Source organism: Artemia franciscana, unplaced genomic scaffold (genome assembly GCF_032884065.1).
Source record: "Artemia franciscana unplaced genomic scaffold, ASM3288406v1 PGA_scaffold_32, whole genome shotgun sequence".
Taxonomy (NCBI): Eukaryota; Metazoa; Arthropoda; class Branchiopoda; order Anostraca; family Artemiidae; genus Artemia; species Artemia franciscana.
Genome location: NW_027062665.1, coordinates 1,574,878 through 1,596,467, shown reverse-complemented (window position 1 = coordinate 1,596,467; position 21,590 = coordinate 1,574,878). Strand labels below are relative to the sequence as shown.

At 35.3% G+C, this 21,590-nt stretch overlaps 1 protein-coding gene across 2 annotated transcripts in view; it reads left to right on the top strand.

Moving 5' to 3' along the window:
* The window catches only part of LOC136041629 (uncharacterized), a 176,567-nt gene that overhangs the window by 32,128 nt on the left and 122,849 nt on the right, over positions 1-21,590 (top strand). For both annotated transcript variants that reach the window (XM_065726326.1, XM_065726325.1), the window contains exon 4: positions 19,740-19,891. In XM_065726326.1, the coding sequence (XP_065582398.1) occupies positions 19,740-19,891 (152 nt within the window). The remainder of the gene's footprint in view (positions 1-19,739; positions 19,892-21,590) is intronic.

Below are 21,590 nucleotides of genomic sequence, written 5' to 3'. Positions count from 1 at the left end.
AAATTACAGACCGGGACATCGGGACACAAATGACGACCGGGACACCGGGACATCTATATATATAAAAGTAAGTTGTCTATGTGTGTGTGTGTCGAGTGACGTCATGTTTGTGTGTCGACTGACGTCATGTCTCTCAACTGACGAAATTACAGACCGGGACATCGGGACACAAATGACGACCGGGACACCGGGACACAGGGAATATGATGACAACCGGGACACTCAAAGAGAAAGCGACCGGGACACAAGGAATGTTCGATTAGCAATCACCATCAACAAAGCACCGGGACACAAATGACGACCGGGACACAGGGAAATGTAAAATGACGACCAGGACATAAGTAAAAAAAAAAACTAAAAAATCTAAAAAAAGGTAAAAACTACAAAAAAAAAACTAAAAAGAAAAAAAAACTATTTCCCATTGTTCCCACCGGATTGTTTTCCATGGGCAGTTATATGTTGCATGTTCAAGAGTCGGTAAACCTGACAATCTATTTATATGCACAGACAATGGGACAGTGAAGAATGTTGTATATTCGCAAGTTTTACGTAGTTAAAAACACACACACACACACACACATATATATATATATATATATATATATATATATATATATATATATATATATATATATATATATTATATATATATATATATATATATATATATATATATATATTATATATATATATATATATATATATATATATATATATATATATATATATATATATATATATATATATATATATATATATTCACAGGTGGGACACAGGTACACAACTAAAATGGCGCGTAACTAATATGGCACGTAACGACTTACGCGCGCCCCCCCCCCAACTAGGTGTTTGGGTGGCGCGAAGCGCCACCCCAACAGCTAGTTTATATATATATACATATATATATATATATATATATATATATATATATATATATATATATATATATATATATATATATATTATCTATTCAAAATACGCAATAAATAAATTAATACAGTAAGACAATTGTTATCCTCTGGCTGGTCATTCAAGGTCTTAGCATCTCGCTGAAGTCAACCGTGCAAAACCTGTTTTTTGCATCAGATTATTGTTGATAGCAAGGAATGATCTAAGGTGATTTTAACTAGATCGTAATTATTGATTTATTTAATGATGGCGAGCGTCAGCAAAAAGGATTTTGAGGACTTTAAAGTTAGCATTAATGCCAAGCTGATGAAACTTGATAAACTTGATATAATTTGGGAGACCAAAACGAATTGTCACTAAAGTTTGTGAGTTTGAAAGCTGATATTGAAGTCATAAAATCGGATGGAATAGAACGTGGCAATAGGATTCGTGAACTTGAAAGTTAAATGAATGCTCATAAAGCTTCCTGCGAATTACTTTCGAAAGAACTATTGCTAATTGACTTAAAAAGCAGAAAAAAACCTCATCATTCATGGTCTACGAGACGAAAAGGGTAACCAAACCCTGGAATCTAACGTGAAATCATGGATCAGTGATACTTTGGGAATTTCTAGCCCTATTACAATTGACAATTTGTATAGACTGGGGTCTAAAACAAGCAATAACATTACCACTAGGCGAGGCTCATCGAAAACTGAGACGTTAAAACCAGTTTTTCTTTCCCTTAGCAACGACAAAGATGTGCAATTAATTATGCGTAATGTGGGGAAGCTTAAAGGGTCCGGAGCTCGCGTTGTGTCTGATCTTCCTCCCAAACTTAACGATATCAGGAACAACCTCCTTGCTAAGGCTAAAGGTCTGCGCGAAGCTGGAGAATGGGAGTCCTCCAGGATCAAACAAAAGGGAGCGGATCTATGGTTAGAAGTATGTCACCTGAACTCTGATAAGTGGATAAAATACGATGACCAACATGAAGCTTAATAGTTATTATTGAACTCCAGTGAAGATTATAATGATTATTTAAAATGTCTATTATTCCTTTTAAGTGACAACAGTTGAAAGTTCTTCTTTTTTCTTTTCTTTTTTTTGATAGGGTTTTGTCGAGATAAGTGATGATTTTTGCTGTTAGTATGGGTTATATTTTAATTTGTAGGGAAATATGTATGTGTATGTGTATATATGGGTATATATATATACGTGTATGTATATGTATATGTATATATATATATATATATATATTTGTTTCTTTTTTTTTCTTGTCGTCATCATGGTTTGTTTAAATTTAAATACGATCTAGCCGTAATAATCATGGTCCTTTTTTTTGTCTTTTGTTGTCTTCTTTTTCTTTCATTATTTTCGAGTTCTCACTGGTTCAGTTGTTTTTGCTACTTTAAGATTCAGACGGTATGCATTTTGTGAAAGTTTCTGTTAGTTCGGATCATAATTCTGATTTTGCACATTGGATGATAATTGCATTGGGGATAGACTGAGATACCTTGAGTCTAACCCTTTTGATTTTTCTATATTCCAGAGCCATGATAAATTTTCAGGAAATAAGATAAATAACGGTGGGCTAATTAACTTTCCAAATTGTAAATATAAATTACCTTCCGAAGTTTCTGATCTTCCCAGTACCGGTGTTGTGAGAACAGGATTTTTAAATTGTAGGGTTTTTTTTTAGTTCACAGGATGATCTTATTGATGTAGTTCATAAATTATCTTGTCATGTCGTTGGATTCTGTGAGACTTTTCTTACAGACCTGACTCCTCAGATTGTTTGAGAGTTTTCTAAGAAACTTTCTAAGAAATTTCAATTGCTGCCTTGATTCTAGTTGCCCATTTGTTACGATTAAAATTTGCAGAGAAAAATTTCCTACAAGGCCATGGATAACGTCTGGAATTTTGATATCAGTTAAGAAAAAAAAATCAGTTATTTAAAAAGCAGTTAAAAATCCAACTGATTATAATATTAAAAATTTTAGAATTTTCAAAATAAATTAACCACAATGATACGTTTGTCGAAACAATTGTATTATAAAAAGTCTTTCGAAGAAGCTCAAAATTCTCCTCGCAAAACGTGGTCTTTAATTAATTATTTTATAAAAAAAGAAAGTAAGTCTAATTTTCCTGAAGTTATTAGTTTAGAAGATGGTTCGACTACTAATAAATCGGAGAAAGTGGCTGATATTTTGAATACTTATTTTGCTAAAATAGGAGAGAAAATTGTTTCATCAGTAATGAACCAGTTTGATTCACGTAGTAATAAACATTTTTCTTCATACCTTCCATCTCCTCAAAGTAATTCAATTTTTCTCGGGCCTATTTCTCATTCTGAAATAACAAAAATAGTGTGTGATCTAAATCCAGGTAATTCAGCGGGAATTGACGGGTCTAGTTCTAAAATTGTTAAAGAAATACTGTCTGCAATAATATTACCATTACAGCATATAATTAATCTTCCATTTAAAACTGGAGTTTTCCCATCTGCTTTTAAAGAAGTGCGGATAGTTCCGCTTCACAAAGGTGACTCTCCTGAAAATCCATCAAATTACCGCCCTATTTCTATTTTGTCAGCATTTTCTAAAATACTTGAGAAGGCAATTTATAAGAGGTTTTATGACTTTCTTAAATCGTCTAATTTCGTCACAAATTTCCAGTTTGGTTTCCGGTCTGGACACAACACTGAACATGCTATCGTTGCTCTCATCCAATATATTCATGAATGCTTAGATAGAGGTGAAATTCCAGCAACAGTATATTTAGATTTTAAAAAAGCATTCGATACAATATCCCATTGTATTCTTTTTAGTAAATTGGATAATTGTGGTGTGCGTGGACCGGTGTTGGATCTTGTTAAATCTTATCTTGATAAGAGAAAGCAACGATTAGATGGAGGCAATTTCCTCTCTTCACCTGTACATCAGTCTTCGAAGGTTGGGGTACTTCAGGGCTCTGTCTTAGGTCCTCTCCTTTTTTTAATTTATATAAATGATTTCACCGCGCTTTTACATCCCCGTGTCTCAACACACATTTCTTCAAATTTTATTGCTTTGAATGTATCAAAAACAAATTTCATAATTTACGGCAGAAAGTCAAATATCTGCCCTCGTATTACCCGAGTTACTTCTTCAAAGTATCTATTATCAATATCTCGGGTGAAAATGACAAAGTACCTTGGACTTGTGATTGACGAAAGCTTATCTTTTAAAACACACATTCAAAATCTACGATTAAAGATTTCAAGGTATGTTGGTTTAATGCAAAGGTTAAAGCTTTGTTTGCCCTACTCTGCTTTACGAAGTATTTATTTTGCTCTGATTCAGACTAATATTAATTATTGTTCTCTAGTATATTTATCTACATTTAAAAGCCATATTAAACCAATACAGATTTTACTAAATAAAGCCCTAAGAATCCTTAAACTTTTTATTCCATCACCTATTGAACTTCCAAATAAGTCTTCTACTGCATCTTTATATACTTATCTAGATATACTTCCAGTCTCTCAACAATTTGCTTTTGGAGCAATTCTTTTCAAAATCAATTACGACATTAAGAAATTACCGCCATATTACCTCCATCAAAGTTTGTTCTCCCAATCACTTCCAGTCTCTCAACAATTTGCTTTTGGAGCAATTCTTTTCAAAATCAATTATGACATTAAGAAATTACCGCCATATTACCTCCATCAAAGTTTGTTCTCCCAATCACAAGATTTACATAATTATAACACTCGACAAAAAAGGATATCTACATTGACAAGTATAATACTGAGAGATCTAAATTCGCTCCGTTTGTGTCAATAGCTCGGTGCTGGGATGCTCACAAGGCTCTTATTGATAAATTTTCCTCTATCCATTTAATAAAAAGGAAACTTAAATTTCATTTAGTTCAGGATTATTTTTAATTAAGTATCTTTTTAGTAAGGCAAAGTTTTTGTATGGTTCGTTGCTCTGGGTGATTATGGGCCTCTCAGCTATCTTCCAGTATTAATTTATATTTAATAATATTAAATTCTTAATTTCTTCAATAGTATTGAATGATCCTGAGCTAGCTGCTACTTTCATATTATTGTTGTGTTATTGTATCTTTGCCGTCATGTTTATCTTTGTATTGTAGTGTGTTATTATTTTATCTTTGTCTAGGCCTAGTTTTTCGAGCTTGTCTCCCCATGGGCCTATGTCATATATATATATATATATATATATATATATATATATATATATATATATATATATATATATATATATATATATATATATATATATATATATATATATATATATATATACATGTATGTGCGATTAATAAATAAATGAACTTGAACCATTTATTAATGACACAAAATCTGGAGGAATCACAGGTAGGATAGGACTTGTTACTTTTAATGATAGGAAATCTGGTCTCGTTGTTCTATTTCATGTGTCACTAGCTATTTCATTCCCCTCTTGCATAGAAGTAGTTGAAATTTCAACCTCTAATTATGGTAATTATGGGCGGAGACTGAAGTGGAGTCGGAAGGGAAGGGTTGGGGAGTGTAGGGAAAGTTGAGTATTGAAGAGCGATAGAGATTGGGTTTGTTATTATTATTCCATTTTTATTTTCTTATCTATCGATTGTTATTTTTAATTCAGATATTAAATTTTTTTCATATATATATAGGTAATGGTTTATTTATTTTTGGTTTATTTATAATAGTTTTAATTAAATAGTTGAGGTTTAAGTAAATAGTCGAGTTAATAGTTAAGTAGTTACATGGACTTTTGCACAACCGCAAATCGTCATAGGTTTTCTCCAGCGCGTAAGGTTGTTTGATTAATTTATTTCTTTATAAATATGCAATAATAAACTTATATGTTTAACACGCAACGCGTTCCGTAAGCAAAATCAGTTTCATGATGAGAAAAATCAATTTACAAGTTTCACGAAGAGAAAAATCAACATGGAACAAGTTTCATAAACAAAAATCAGAAAGCAACAATTTTAAAGAACAAAAAATAAACACGCAACAAGTTCCATGAACAAAACAGTTTCACGAGGAGAAAAATCAATATACAAGTCTCATGAAGAGAAAAATCAACATGCAATAAGTCTCACGAACAAAAATCATGGCGAAGCAAGTTCCACGAACAAGTAAAAATCCTCACGCAAAGAGTTCTATGAAGAAAATCAGTCTAACGAGGAGAAAAAAAAATAATGTACAAGTTTACAAAGTTAAAAACCAATGTGCAAAAATCTTCACGAAAAAAAAATTTGCGTACAACAAGCTCCACGAAGAAAACTTAGCCCGCAACAAGTTCCATGAACAAAATCAGTTTTGTGATGAGAAAAATCAATGTACAAGTTTCACGAAAAGGAAAAATCAACATGCAACAAGTTTCATGAACGAAAATGAGGACACAGCAAGTTCCACGAATAAGAAAAATCAGCATGCAAAGAGTTCCAAATACAAAATCAGTTTCACAAGGAGAAAAAATCAATGTACAGGTTTCACGAAGAGAAAAATCAACGTGCAATAAGTTTCACGAACAAAAACGGCACGCAGCAAGTATCATGAACAGAATCAGCACGTATTAAGTTCAATGAACAAGATCAGTTTCAAAGGGAGAAAAATCAATGTACAACTTTCTCGAATATCCATATGTAACCACATGCAACAAGTTTTACGAACAAAAATAAGCACATAATAAGCTCCACGAAAAAAATCAGCACGTAGAAACTTTTATGAACGAAGAGAAAAATCAATATGCAACAAGTTTCACGAAAAAAAAATTAGCTCGCAATAAGCTCCACAAACTAAAAATCAGCACAGAACAAGTTCTATGAGAGAAAAATCAACATGGAACAAACTTCATGAACGAAAATCAGCATGCAACCAGTTACCTGAACAAGAAATCAAGACGACGAAAATCAGCATGCAACCAGTTACCTGAACAAAAAATCAAGACGTTACATGTTCCGATATCAAAATCAGTTACATGAGGAGAAAAATCAACATACAAAAAGTTTCATGAACTAAAATCAACAAGTAACAAGCTTCACGAACTAAAATCAACACGCAACAAGCTCCAAAAACAAAAATTAGCGCGCAAAAGTTACATGAATAAAATCAGCACGCAATAAGTTCCATGAACAGAATCAGTTTCACAAAGAGAAAAATCAATATACAAATTTCACGAAGAGAAAAATCAATATGCAACGACTTTCACGACCAAAAATTAGCACGCAACAATTTTTTTTTGTTTATAATTTTTTTTTGAGTGGAAAAGCTGACAAAAATCCTTAGGTGTTATAATTTGCGCTAGAAGGGGTCACCAGGGAGTGGAACATTGTGCCATGCTGACCTCAAATGCTAGGAGTCATCAGAAGGAACGCTAATGGGGATTTTTTATTAAGTTTAAACCATCGATTCTTCCATAAACGAATATTTTTGCAGGAAAACGCCCGAAAAATGTCGTATGCATGATAATGCTTACTAGAGGGTATCTTTTGTCAGCCACTGATTGTCACGGGCTGGAAATTGTCATGGAACACCACAATCTAGCAATGAATTGGCAAGTTTCCGCCTCTAAAATAAAAACAACAGTCATTTTTTAGTTTATAAATTTATTCTGGAGGGAATCATGTTGAAAAAACATATGCACCAGAAATATGCACCAAAAACATATTTGGTGCATATATGGTATTAAAAAACATATGCACCAGAAATAATATGCACCAGAAGAGTGTCATCGGGAGTGGTAGATTCTGCCACGCTGGCCTCAAGTGCTTGGATTCATCAGAAGAAACGCTAATGGGGATGTTTTATTAAGTTTAAACGATTGATTCTTGTGTAAACGAATATTTTGCAGGAAAATGCTCGAAAAACGCCATATGTTTAATAATGTACGCCTGATTTTGTCGTGTCCTGTTTGTAATTAAATAAAAAAAACAAGTTTTTTCAACTGAAAGTAAGGAGTGACATCAAAACTTAAAACGCACAGAAATTACTTCGTATATGAAAGAGGCTGCTTCCTCATCAACGCCCCGCTCTTTACGCTAAAGTTTGACTCTTTCTCTCAATTCTTCTTTCTAAAACAGTAAAAAACTTTAGCGTAAAGAGCGGGGCGTTGATGAGGAAGCAGCCTCTTTCATATACGAAGTAATTTCTGTGCGTTTTAAGTTTTGATGTCACTCCTTACTTTCAGTTGAAAAAACTTGTTTTTTTTATTTAATTTCTGAACGTTTTTGAATCAATGCATGTTTTGATTTTGGCTCTCCGCAGAGGAATAATCAAAACGAAATTTGCATTTTTTTTTTTGGCTCAATGACTTTCTCATAATTTTGATCGAATGATTTTGAGAAAAAAAGAGCGGGGGACGAAGCCTAGTTGCCCCCCGATTTTTTGGTTAATTAAAAAGGCAACTAGAACTTTTAATTTTTTACGAATCTTTTTATTGGTAAAAGATTTACGTAACTTATAAATTAGGTTACGTAAAGAACTTTTGTATTCTCATGTTTTTATTACATATATGAGGGGATTCGCCCCATCGTCAGTACCTCGCTCTTTACACTAAAGCTTAAATTTTATCCCAATTCATTAAGAATGACCCCCTGAATCACAAAAGCCGTAGAATAAGTATTATTTCGGTAATTGAAATTACCGAAAATACTTTAGCGTAAAGAGCGAGGTATTAGAAGGAGGTGAGCCCCTCATATGGGTAATAATTTCTGTTTGTTTTAAGTTTTATTGCTGTTCCTTACTTCCAGCTGAAAAAGCTTTTTCACTTTTATTTTTTAATTGTTTTTTTTAAATAATGCTAGTAAATCCTGCTCTCCCTTCATGGAAATTTTCTTCTCCCATTACAAATTCTCGAAGGAAAGTTCCCCCAGCATATCCCCCTCTTCTCAACCCCTCCCCCAAACCAAAAAAATCCTCCTGAAAACGCCTGTATACTTCCCAATAACCATTACTATATGTAAGCACAGGTCAAAGTTTGTAACGTGTTGCCCCTCCCACGGGGACTGTGGGGGAGTAAGTCGTCCCCAAAGACATAGTTATAAGGTTTTTCGACTACGCTGAATAAAATGGCTATCTCAGAATTTTGATCCGTTGACTTTGGGAAAATAATTAGCGTGGGAGGGGGCCTAGGTGCCCTCCAATTTTTTTGGTCACTTAAAAAGGGCACTAGAACTTTTCATTTCCGTTAGAATGAGCCCTCTTGCAACATTCTAGGACAACTGGGTCGATACGATCACCCCTGGGAAAAAAAAAAAAAAAAACCAAAAAAACAAATAAACACGCATCCGTGATCTGCCTTCTGGCAAAAAATGCAAAATTCCACATTTTTCTAGATAGGAGCTCGAAACTTCTACAGTAGGGTTCTCTGATACGCTGAATCTGATGGTGTGATTTTCGTTAAGATTCTATGACTTTTAGGGGGCGTTTCCCCCCATTTTCTAAAATAACGCAAATTTTCTCAGGCTCGTAACTATTGATGGGTAAGACTAAACTTGATGAAACTTATATATTTAAAACCAGCATTAAAATGCGATTCTTTTGATGTAGCTATTGGTATCAAAATTCCATTTTTTAGAGTTTTGGTTACTATTGAGCCGGGTCGCTCTTTACTACAGTTCGTTACCACGAACTGTTTGATTTGCCAAAGTGGCGTGAACTGTCATTGGGGCATCACGTTTGGGGATGGAATGGTAAAACATGTACCATTGGATTTAATGCGTGATTTGTAACAAGAAAATATTAGGAAAATGTCTTATGAAAGATGGGGGGTGCTAGAGGTGCCAGAAAAGCTAATTATAGTGTGGGGCAGTGGCCTGAATTGAGATGGTGTATCACGGAGGGTTGGCTTGCGAAAACATGAACTAATGGATTTAAATCATAGTTTTCGCAAGATCATATCTGGAAGATGTGTTAGGAATAGTGAGGTGGGTGTTAATGGGCGCAAGAGGGAGTAGTAGTATTGTTGCACAGTGGTGATAACTGGTATGATGCATCAGGGAGTGTTTGATTATGAAAACAAGAAGCATTGGATTTAATGCATGATTTTCAACGAGAAATATCTGAAAATGTCTTAAGAATGATGAGGGGGTGTCAGGGACTAGTCATAGTCTGGCACAATTTGGGGATTGTCAGAAAATAATAGCAAAAAAAGTAAAAAAATATATTTATTGGTGTATTTAAGTGTCATAAAATGCTTCAAAGATGATGACGGGTACCAAAGGGTACCGGCATGCAATCAATTTTTATAAAGCCATTGGAAATAGGGAGAAGGTCGTTGAATAAACATTTTAAATTCTATGTGGTATGAATTGCCTTGGACTATCATATTCTGACAACGAAACACTATGTCCCGCTGTTAAAAGTGATTAATTTTAGATTTATAATCTTATTTTTATGGTAAATGGTTGAAAATCTCCTAAGGGTGACGACGGATGCAACGTGGATGCCACGTGAGGCAGCTGCGTAATGACCTGGGGGTGTGAATTGCTTTTGGGGCCTCATGAAAGGGTTTGCCTACTAAAACACGAATCAATGGACTCTAAGCATAATTTTTTGTCAAGAAACGTCTGGAAATGTCTTAGGAATGGTAATGCGTATCATAGAGTTTTCACGGGGCAGCTGCATATTGCCAAGGTGGCGGGAATTACTTGGTATAACATGTTCCACAGCTGAAAGTTAAGATTGAGGTGCTAAATGAATTTTTCGGTGGTCTGGGGACTGAAATCTAAGACTTAGTTAAAAAAATAGGGGTTTTTATTAGTACTTCTCAGAAATACCTCTTAATATTACTTAAATTTATCTCTCCTAGCAGCCCTCCCCCCTCTGGTATTGTTTCCTAGAGTAGGCTAGCCACATAATGTCACTGTGACTTGAATATGCATAGTCTTGGTTCAAAGAAACGCGGTATTTTCATTAAAAGTTCTCAGAAATAGCTCTTAATAGTTTTTGAATTTACCTTTAATATCAACCCTTCACTCTGGAATTGGTTGCTAGGACCCTCACTTTTCTTTAATTCAGGTTTTCTTGCATATATTTTATCCTATGTCAGGTTTATTTTTCATTTTTGAGTTTTAAGTGCTTTTTCTGTGCTTTAATAATGCATTGTAAACTTTTTTTTTTATTAATATAGCTGTATATACAAAAGCCTATATTAGATTTATTCTTTTAGGATGAAACCTCGATAGGTAATCGTTTATGTCATTGAAGCATCTTGTAGCCCCTCTCGCCTTTATTTCATCCCTGAAAGCACATTCAACTTCCAAAGTGTAATAGACGCTATTACTAAAAAGAAAAAAAAACGCCAACAGCAACCCGCAATATTATCTGATAACGCTCACTAAAAGCATTGCTTAGCAAGTAGGTGTATTTCAAACATAACGAAACTCTAGTAATTGATTTTCCCCTCTGCATCTCAATAATTGCAAACATATAAACGTCTTGAAAAATGTCTTGAAATGTCTTCGAACGTCTTGAAAAAACCCCTTGAAGAATAGTGTCTTAAATAAACGTTTTGTTGTTACGTAAGAGACACCTGCCTCTCCTAGAAAACATTCCCTATGACGCGCACCTGCTGGCTCTCATGGAATGACGGGAACCCTTTAAAAAGTTTGGACTCCCTTTAAAACTAGGGTACCCTTTAAAAATAGGGATAGGGATGTGGTTCTTTCAGGAGTCATACTTAAATAATTGCAACAAAAAGTCAAACTTTAGCATTAAGAGTGAGGTATTGAGGAGGGGCAACCTCTCATATACCTAATAATTTCTCTTCGTTTTTTTAATATTGCTCCCTACTTTTAGTTGAAAAAACTTGTTTTTTTATATTTAATCTGAAAAAAGAATACAAGCAAATCCATTTGAAAAAACATGTTAGAAATGAAACTAAAAAAATGCTTAAGGCGTTTTGTAAGATAAAAGTGGTCGGAAAAGGAAAAATGACCATCCTCTCAATGAACAAGAGCTAAGACCTCATATGGCACTTGTGACGAGGCCAGAAGAGCCAAGAGCCAAGAGCTCATATGGCATGAGCTCTAGCAAAATTCTAAGAATAAATAGATTGATTTAAAAGGAAAATCAGAGGTTAAATTCCGGTTGGGATTTAAAATAAGAGCTCTGAGACACGAGGTCCTTCTAAATATCAAAATTCATTAAGATCCGATCACCCACTCGTAAGTCAAAATACCTCATTTTTTCAGTCCGGTTATGCCAATCACATATCTAGGACTTGTGCTTATTCTTTCCACTAAGTTTCATCCCCATCTCTCCACTCTAATCGCTTTCCAAGATTTCCGGTTTCCAAGAGCTTTGTTTCCCCCTTACAACCCCCTATGTCCCTGCATCTGATTCGAATTGAAAATGGAGTATCTGAGACAAAAGATCTTTTTATATATCAAGTTTCATTAAGATCTGATCACCGATTCGTAAGATAATTTTCACGCATTCCAAGATTTCCGGTTTCCCCCTCCAACTCCCCCCGATGTCACAGGATCTGGTCGGAATTCAAAAAACAGCTTTGAAGCACAAGATCCTTCTAAATGTCAAATTTCATTAAGATCCGATCACCCGTTCGTAAGTTAAAAATACCTCATTTTTTCTAATTTTTATCGAATTAACCGTCCCCCCACTCTCCCCCCGAGATGGTCAAATCGAGAAAACGTCTATTTCTAATTTAATCTCGTCTGGTTCCTGATAAGCGTGCCCAATTTCATCGTCCTAGCTTATCTGGAAGTGCTCAAACTAGCAAAACCGGGACAGACGAACAGACCGACAGACAGACAGACCGACAGAATTTACGATCGCTATATGTCACTTGGTAAATACCAAGTGCCATAAAAAAACAGTGAAGAAAAACGAAAAATTTAACAAAGATTTTTTGCTCATGAGAAAAATTCCACACTTTTTAGGAAAAAATAAAAATAGAATCTCTTCCTGCTCTCCTTTATTAATTCTCTATTTTAGATTTTCTCCTTTAGATTTCATCCTTTAGATTTTACTATACTAAGAGCCTTAATTTATTGGATAATCATTAGTCTTCATGATCTTGGAAAGGAAAAGTGACTTAAGACTCCCGAAAATGAGGAAAAATTTCCAGCAAGAGCAAAGATCTCCATCATTATTTTTCTACCAAGTAGATTTGACCTGCCTCCACTTCAAATTCCTACTTGATACTTATGTTATGAGGCCTTCTTCTTTGGGCAATTTTATGACCGGGGATTCAGTCTTGCTTGAGAAAGGTCTTTTATTGGGAATGAGGTGCTATCCTTAGCAGCAACATCTTCATTTTTTTCAATATCCCTCTTTAAGGTTAAGCGTTGTTTTTTTTCTGTTTTGAAGGTTTGAAGGTTAATTATTTTGACAAAGCCAAAGTAAAATACACAATAGCTAAAAAAGTAAAATAGATAAAAAGAATATGAGCATCATAAACCCGAATCATTCTTAGGGCCCATATCATCCTAGATATATAAATTCATAACATATATTATATAATATATATATATATATATATATATATATATACATTTTTATAAATTCATCTATAACATTTTACAGAAAATTATATTATATAATACATATAATTTATATATAAATTTACATAATTATAAATATACATAGATTTTGGCGATTATCCAAGCTCTCCTAAGTTTTTAATATTTTTAGCACAAAAAGTGGTTCTATCTTTTTGATCGGAATCGAAGGCAGCGCAATACTGCTGCCTAATTAAAGATTGAGGTGGGCAAGTAGCCTTCTCTCCCCACACTCCTTATAATCCCCAGCGATATTCGACAAAAAATTTGAGATAGCCATTTTGTTGAGCAACAGGTCCAATAGCTTCGGAGACCCCCCCCCCACTGCCTTTAGGGCAAAGGCTGTAAGTTATGCAACACATCCGTTATTTTAATACTGAATTTGTTGCAGGGAACAGGGAGCCTGTTTGATCCCCGGTGTCCAAAAGGCTAAGAATATTTTAATGAAGCTTTCCAGGGTATGTTGAGGAAAGGGAGCAACGAAGTCAAACAAACTATGTGCATGCAGGTTGTCATGTCTTAAAAACGGCTTAGGACATAAAGCTGGAACTTTTATGGAATAATGAGGGGGGGTGACTAATTGGCCAAAAGGCAATATGTGTAGGTTCCTACTACTACTACTACTGCTACTATTGATCACTACTACTACTACTACTGCTAATACTACTACAGCTTTTACTACTAATGCTACTACTACTGTCTTTAATACTACTACCACTACTACTACTACTACTACTAAGACTACTACTGCTACTACTGCTCCTACAGCTACTACTTTTGCTGCAACTACTATTAAGGCTAAGTGTATCAAAATTAAAATTTCAGGGAATGTTGAGGGTTAATAAAACCTCTCCTGTGCCTACTAAAAACCAGAACAGAATTTGTATTTTACAAACCACAAAATACAGTTTCAGCGTTATCTCTAAGGTTCGTGGTAACGAACTGTAGTAAGGAGCGACCAAATATCAATAGTAAACGAAAGTCTAAAAAATGGAATTTTGGTACTAATAGATAAATCAAAAGAATTGAATTTTCATGTTAATTTTAAATATATAAGTTTCATCAAATTTAGTCTTACTCATCAAAAGTTATGAGTCTGAGAAAAATTTTCCTTATTTCGGAAAATAGGGGAAACACCCCCTAAAAGTCATGGGATCTTAACGAAAATCAGAACTTCGCATTCGACATATCAGAGAATCCTACTACAGAAGTTTCAAGCTTCTATCTACAAAAATGTGGAACTTCATATTTTTTGCCAGAAGACCGATAACGGGTGCGTGTTTATTTGTTTGTTTGTTTTTTTCCCCAGGGGTGATCGAATCGACAGTGCTCCTAGAATGTCGCGAGAGGGCTCATTCAAATGGAAATTGAAGGTTCTAGTTCCCTTTTAAGTGACCAAAGAAATTGGAGGTTACCTAGGCCCCCTCCTACGCTCATTTTTCCCAAAGTCGACGGATCAAAATTTTGACATAGCCATTTTGTTCAGCATAGTAAAAAAACCTTATAACTATGTCTTTGGGGCTGACTTACTCCCCCACAGTCCCCGGGGGAGGGGCTGCAAGTTACAAGCTTTGATAAGTGCTTACATACAGTAATGGTTATTGGGAAGTGTACAGACATTTTCAGGAGGGATTTTTTGGTTGGGGAGTTCAGGGGAGGGGGCTTCGTGGGAGGATCTTCCCTTGGAGGAGTTTGTCATGGGGGAAGAGAAATTACATGAAGAGGGCGCAGGATTTTCTAACATTATTTTAAAAAACAATGAAAAAATAAATATGAAAACGTTTTTTCAATTGAAAGTAAGGAGCAGCATTTAAACTTAAAAAGAACAGAGATTATTACGCAAATGAGGGGTCCATCTCCTCCTAAATACCTCGCTCTTTACCCAAAAGTGTTTTTAGTAATTTGAACTATTTATTCTACGGCCTTTGTGATTCAGGGGTCATTCTTAAGAAATTGGGACAAAATTTAAGCTTTAGTGTAAAGAGCGAGATATTGACGAGGGGGCGAACCGCCTCATATCTATATATATAAAAATAAGTTGTCTGTCTGTGGATCTGTGGATCAGGTGACGTCATGTTTCTGTGTCGTCTGACGTCATGTTAAAAAACTAAAAAAAGGAAACAAAAAGAAAAATAAAGGAGAAAAACAAAACTAAAAAAATAAAAATAAAAAAAAAAATAAAAAGAAAAAAGAAAAAAAAACTAAAAAAACTAAAAAAATGTAAAAACCAAAAAAAAACTAAAAAGAAAAAAAGGGGAAAAATACAAAAATTTATTTCATCATTTACCATTTCAAAAACGAATGTATATACAGACTGGGACACCGGAATACAAATGACGACCGGGACACAGGGAATATAAATGACGACCGGGACACAGGGACACAACTACAACGGGGACGCCGGGGGCACAGGGGGATATATAAATGACGATGGGGACACAGAGAATGTTCGATTAGCAATCACCATCAACAAAGCTCAAGGGCAATCATTAGAATCATGAGGTATAACTAAAAAAAACTAAAAAAAAAGGCAGAAAACTAAAACCTAAAAAAAAGACCAATTCAAAAACGAATGTATATACAGACTGGGACACCGGGACACGAATGACGACCGGGACACCGGGACACAAGGAATATCAATGACGCCCGGGACCCTCAAAGAGAATTCACAGACTGGGACACCGGGACATAAATGACGACCGGAACACATGGAATATAAATGACGACCGGGACACCGGGGGGCACACGTTCAAGAGTCGGTAAACCTGACAATCTATTTATATGCACAGACAATGGGACAGCAAAGAATGTTGTATATTCGCAAGTTTTACGTAGTTAAAAACATATATATATATATATATATATATATATATATATATATATATATATATATATATATATATATATATATATCTATATTCACAGGTGGGACATAGGGACACAACTACAATGGCGCGTAACTAATATGGCGCGTAACGACTTACGCGCGCTGATGGGCTTGGGGGGGGGGGCGAAGCGCCCCCACCAACTAGGTGTTGAGGTGGCACGAAGCGCCACCCCAACAGCTAGTACATAATAAAAATATACAAATATAGAAATTCGTTCCGTAAGTTAATTTGTAAGTTACGTATATTTTTCACTAATAAAACGTTCGTTAAAAATTAAGAGCTCTGGTTACCTTCTTTGGAGGGAAACTAGGCCTCCTCCCCCACCTCTTTTTCTGAAAATCGTCCGATCAAAACTAAGAGAAAGCCATTTAGCAAAAAATAAAAAAATAAAAAAAATAAAAAAAAAAACGCAAATTTTGTTTTAATTATTCATGTTCGGAGAGCCAAAATCAAACATGCATTAATTCAAAAACGTTCAGAAATTAAATAAAAAAACTAATTTTTTCAACTGAAAGTAAGGAGCGACATTAAAGCTTAAAACGAACGGGAATTTCTCCGCGTATGAAAGGGGCTGTTCTTTCCTGATGGTAAGACAGCAAGCCTTATTGACTGTGTAACAAACTCTGTGTTGACTGTGTAGTAAACCAAAGACTGGCAGGATCAATATAATATACTTGGGTATATAGGAGTGCTGTTATTAATGTTAAAAGTAAAGATCACCATCTAGTAGTGTCTAGGGTTAATTTAAAGCTAAAATTTTGGAAGGGTAACTATCTCCCGAGAAGTTGGGATGAGGTAGACTCTAGCATGAGAGTTTGAGAGAAAATTTCCTGGAACAGTTGAATACTAAACTTGAGAGTTTGAAATTTAACAATGTGGAAGGCGGATGGAATAATTTTAGAAAAAGAGTTTGTGAAGTTGCTGATGGTGTGTTAAGAAAGAAAGATAAGGCTGCAGCTAGGAATATTAGTGAAAAACATCTATGTTTAATAGAGAGAAGAAAGGGCTTGTACAAGAATTATCTGAGTGATAGATCATATGAAAACGAAAGGAATGTAAAAAAGTGGAGAAACCATTAAAATATAAACTAAGGAGATGTGGAGGTCATGGATAAAATTGCCGAGGATCTGGAAGATGCAGCTAGACGGCATAATAGTAAAATATTGCACTTGCATGTTAATAAATTGAGAGGGAGTAGTCAATCCGGACCTATCACAGTTTAAGATAGGAACGGGCCATAATATGTTATAAAGAAAGAGTTAAGTAGAGATACGTGGAACATTTTGAGAACGTGCTAAACTGAGATACAATTACAGGAAAAGATATAGAGGAAAATGAAGAAGTCTATGTTACCTTGGATGTGAAGGAAGATATCAATAGTACTAAAAGGATAAAAAAAATAGGTCTCCAGGTGTTTGTAGCGTGGTAAATGAGTTTCTTAAATATGGTGACTCTAAGATTAAAAATAAGTTACTGGAGATAATGAATTTGATTTTAGCAAAAGGGAAAGCACCTAACCATTTTAGGAAAGCTTCATTAAAACCCCTGCGTAAAAAAGGTGATAAGAGTGAATGCCTTAATTATCGAGGCATTAGTCTCGTGTCTGTAGGTAGCAAATTACTTCGTAATATGATAATTTTTTGACTGAGAGATGCTGTAGACAAAATTTTAAGAGAAGAACAGTGCGATTATGGCAAAGGTACAGGATGTGTCGACCAAATTTTTACTCTTACGTTAGTAATTAAAAAGTGCCTGAATTATCAAACACTTTAGTTCTCAGTTTTATAGAGGATGAGCAAGTGTTTTATTCTGTTGATAAAAGAGCTTTAGCAAAGGTCTTATCCTCATATGGTATACCAGCCAAATGCATTAAAGGGATTAGTGCTATATACGAGAATAATACTGCTGCGGTTAAGAGTAAATGAGGTTAGCAGCTGGGTTTGTATTAAATCAGGAGTTAAGCAGGGTTATGTTCTATCCCCCTTTAAATGGACCACTTTGATGAACTTTGTCTTAAGGAGTACTGGAACGGCAATGGGAGACCACGGAATCAAATGAGAGGAAAAACTCTCCCGGACTCAGATTATGCTGACGATTTAAGCATCCTAAATGAAAGTTGGAGCAAAATGAATGAGCCTTTGGAGGTTTTGCGAGTTCAGGGTGCTAGATAAGGTTTAAAAATTAATGCTACGAAGACTAAGTAACTAAAGCTAGGAATAGGCGAAGATGAAAAGTTGAGGTTGGGTAACAAAAAGATTGATCAGGTGGACAGTTTCACTTACCTTAATTGTATTATTAGTAAAGAAGGTGGGAGCAGTGAAGATATGAAAAGTAGAATAGCCAAGGCTCAGGGTGTTATTTCACAGTAAAAAAAAAGCTTGGAAGAATAGATCACGTCCTGCAGATGAAGGATAACAGATTGCCGAGGATTGCATTTTGGCCAACCGTCTAGGGCTAAACCGAAAGCAGGCTGTATACGTCTGGGTTGGGAGGATGTCATAAAGAAAGGTTTAAAGGGAATAGGAACTTCTTAAGCAGAGGTGGCATTTGGGGGAGGGGGGGTCAGGGGTGGGAAAATGCCCACCCCAGATTTTCCAGGGGCCCAAGCTTCCACCACAAAGGGCCCTTTGCCGGCCATAATAATCCATTATGTCCAACATAATCCATTCTGTCCAGTTGATTTGAAATTACTGCACGCCTATTAACCAAAGAGCGTAATTACCTGACGACCCTTGGGATAATTACGCTATTTGCTATTAATTATTGTAAACTTTGAAAGTAGGTAAGATACATAATAAAATTCTCGAGATCTGTCAAATGACCATTTCCTAGATGATTACGTGACAAGAAGTGAGTCGGGGGGGGGGCAAGATGGAGTTTGTGCCCACCCCAAGATTTGGTCCAAATGGCGCCTCTGTTCTTAAGAGGGTGTAAAGAAGGAGGTTTCGTTTAGTTTGGGACGGAGGAGGAGCGTGCGTAGCTGTGTTGGCCTCAGGTGGATTGGTGCTGTGGTGAGTTGTTAGAAGTAATAGTAGTTGTAGTATTATATTAAATTAAAGTAAAGAAAAGTTAATTGAACTTATGATTGCAAAGTCAAGTTAGAAGCTGATTAAATTCAAAACTTGACCTGTTGATTTATTATCTCTCTTTTAATTTGAGGGAGTGCCCACTTTCAGGAATCACGTAAGCTATATGAAGCGTGCCAATCATGATGGAAGTTTGCCAATCGTGGCAGAGACTGCGCTGAGCAGGGCTCAACTGCTCGTCACATAGGACATTCTGTGATGTACGCCAGGCTGTGGAAAGTGGGTACCCCCTGTTCTGAATTTACTTTCCTTTTTCCCGTAAGGTATACTTAATGATTGAAGCTAAACTGAATGTGTTATATCAAGTAAAAAGGTTTTACTTTCATTATTGCAGTTGCTCCTAGCGGAGGACCGATAGTTCAAACTTACAAGCCCCTTGGAATGATAAGTCCTGACTATAGAGCCGGTGATATGCTGAGAGCCAATTGTTTACTTCTGAATGCAAAGCCAAAAGCTCACTTAGCGTGGTATATCAATGGAGAAAAGGTACAGCATGCTTTAATTTTTTGGTTTCTATTTTTTTTTTGCAAGGTAATAGTTGTGGCATATCTTTAGAGATTGTTATATCAGGGCTTTATTTTAGAAAGGGGGCCAAATAACCCCACCTCATGTGGCTCTAATGTGATCGTGCGTGGAATTTAAAACCAAACAAAAGAACAAAAGTGTGAATTCCACTTGAGTGAAATTGGAGACTTTGATGTGCTGACAGCCAGATCACATCTAAATGGAAAGCTAAAAGCCCCTTTAGCTTTCAAGACCCATCAGCAGAGAAATTGTCTAGCACGAATTGCTCAATGTAAAGTTTTGCCTACTCACGCTATTTTTTTTTGGCAATACTTTTTGAACAGCACGTCAAATATAAATATATTGATTAGTATATTTTATTACATTTCTGAGAGAGTAAATGGACTCAAATAGTTGCTTTTATATTTCTCTTAGAGCAACCTAAAAATTAGTGTAAGCTAATTAGTGCATTAATTAGTTACTGAAGAGACACAACTCTAGTAATTGTCTTGTAACTGGCAACAAAAACGCCGTAAAACCAAAACCACCAAAAGACAAACAAAATTTTCTACCCTTTAGGGTACGCAAGGAATAATACCGACGGGGTAAGCTGATCACCATATTGTTCTTTATGTTTAGTTGACATTTGGCATGTGCATAGCAAACTTAACCAAAATCCAGCTTCGAAATAATCAAACCATTTTTATTTCAAAAATTTATTTCAAAATTTATTTCAAAAATTTGTTTCAAAATAAAATAATCATTAATCAATTGTGTAATTATACATAGAATCCTCAGTGTCAAATATCAGCATCTGTTATAAACTTTCATGTTGTACCCCCCTTATATAGGAAAACATAACAGAAGTTACCTCTTCAAATTTTCTAATCAGCAAGAATTTGAACTTGACAATTTGTTTTATGTTTAGAGCCTAATTATCTCGGCAGTTGTTGATTACTAGGCTGATTGATAAGGCTCAAAATTTTCTAACTTTGTATTTACATTTGTATCTACATTTGTATTTCTACATTTGTGTATACACTAGATTGCTTTTGAATTTTGGGTTTTTACGAGAAAAATCTTGCTTTCTTAAGTTATTCTAATATCAGCCCAAAACTTATATCTTACCACTGGCATCACCAAATTATTTACTTCCAAAGTATATAATAACTCCATGAACGATATTTCCTCTTTTTTAGATTTCAAAAACGTTCCCGATTTCTCCATTTCAACTTTGACCAGCTTGCACCTGACTTGAAAAGCGTCAATACTCATTACCACCACTTTGCTACCTCCACAGACGAGGGTTATTATGGCACTTGGTATGAACCAAGTAACATATAGCAATCGCAAATTCTGTCGGTCTGTCTGTCGGTCTGTCGGTCCCGGTTTTGCTACTTTAGGCACTTCTAGGTAAGCTAGGACGATGAAATTTGGCAGGCGTATCAGGGACCGGACCAAATTAAATTAGAAATAGTCGTTTTTCCGATTTGACAATCTGGGAAGGGGAGTGGGGGGCCCGTTAATTCAGAAAAATAGAAAAATGAAGTACTTTAGCTTACGAACGGTTGATCAGATCTTAATGAAATTTGATGTTTGGAAGGATATCGTGTCTCAGAGCTGTTATTTCAAATCCCGACCGGATCTGGTGACATTGGGGGGGGAGTTGGGAGGGGGAGAC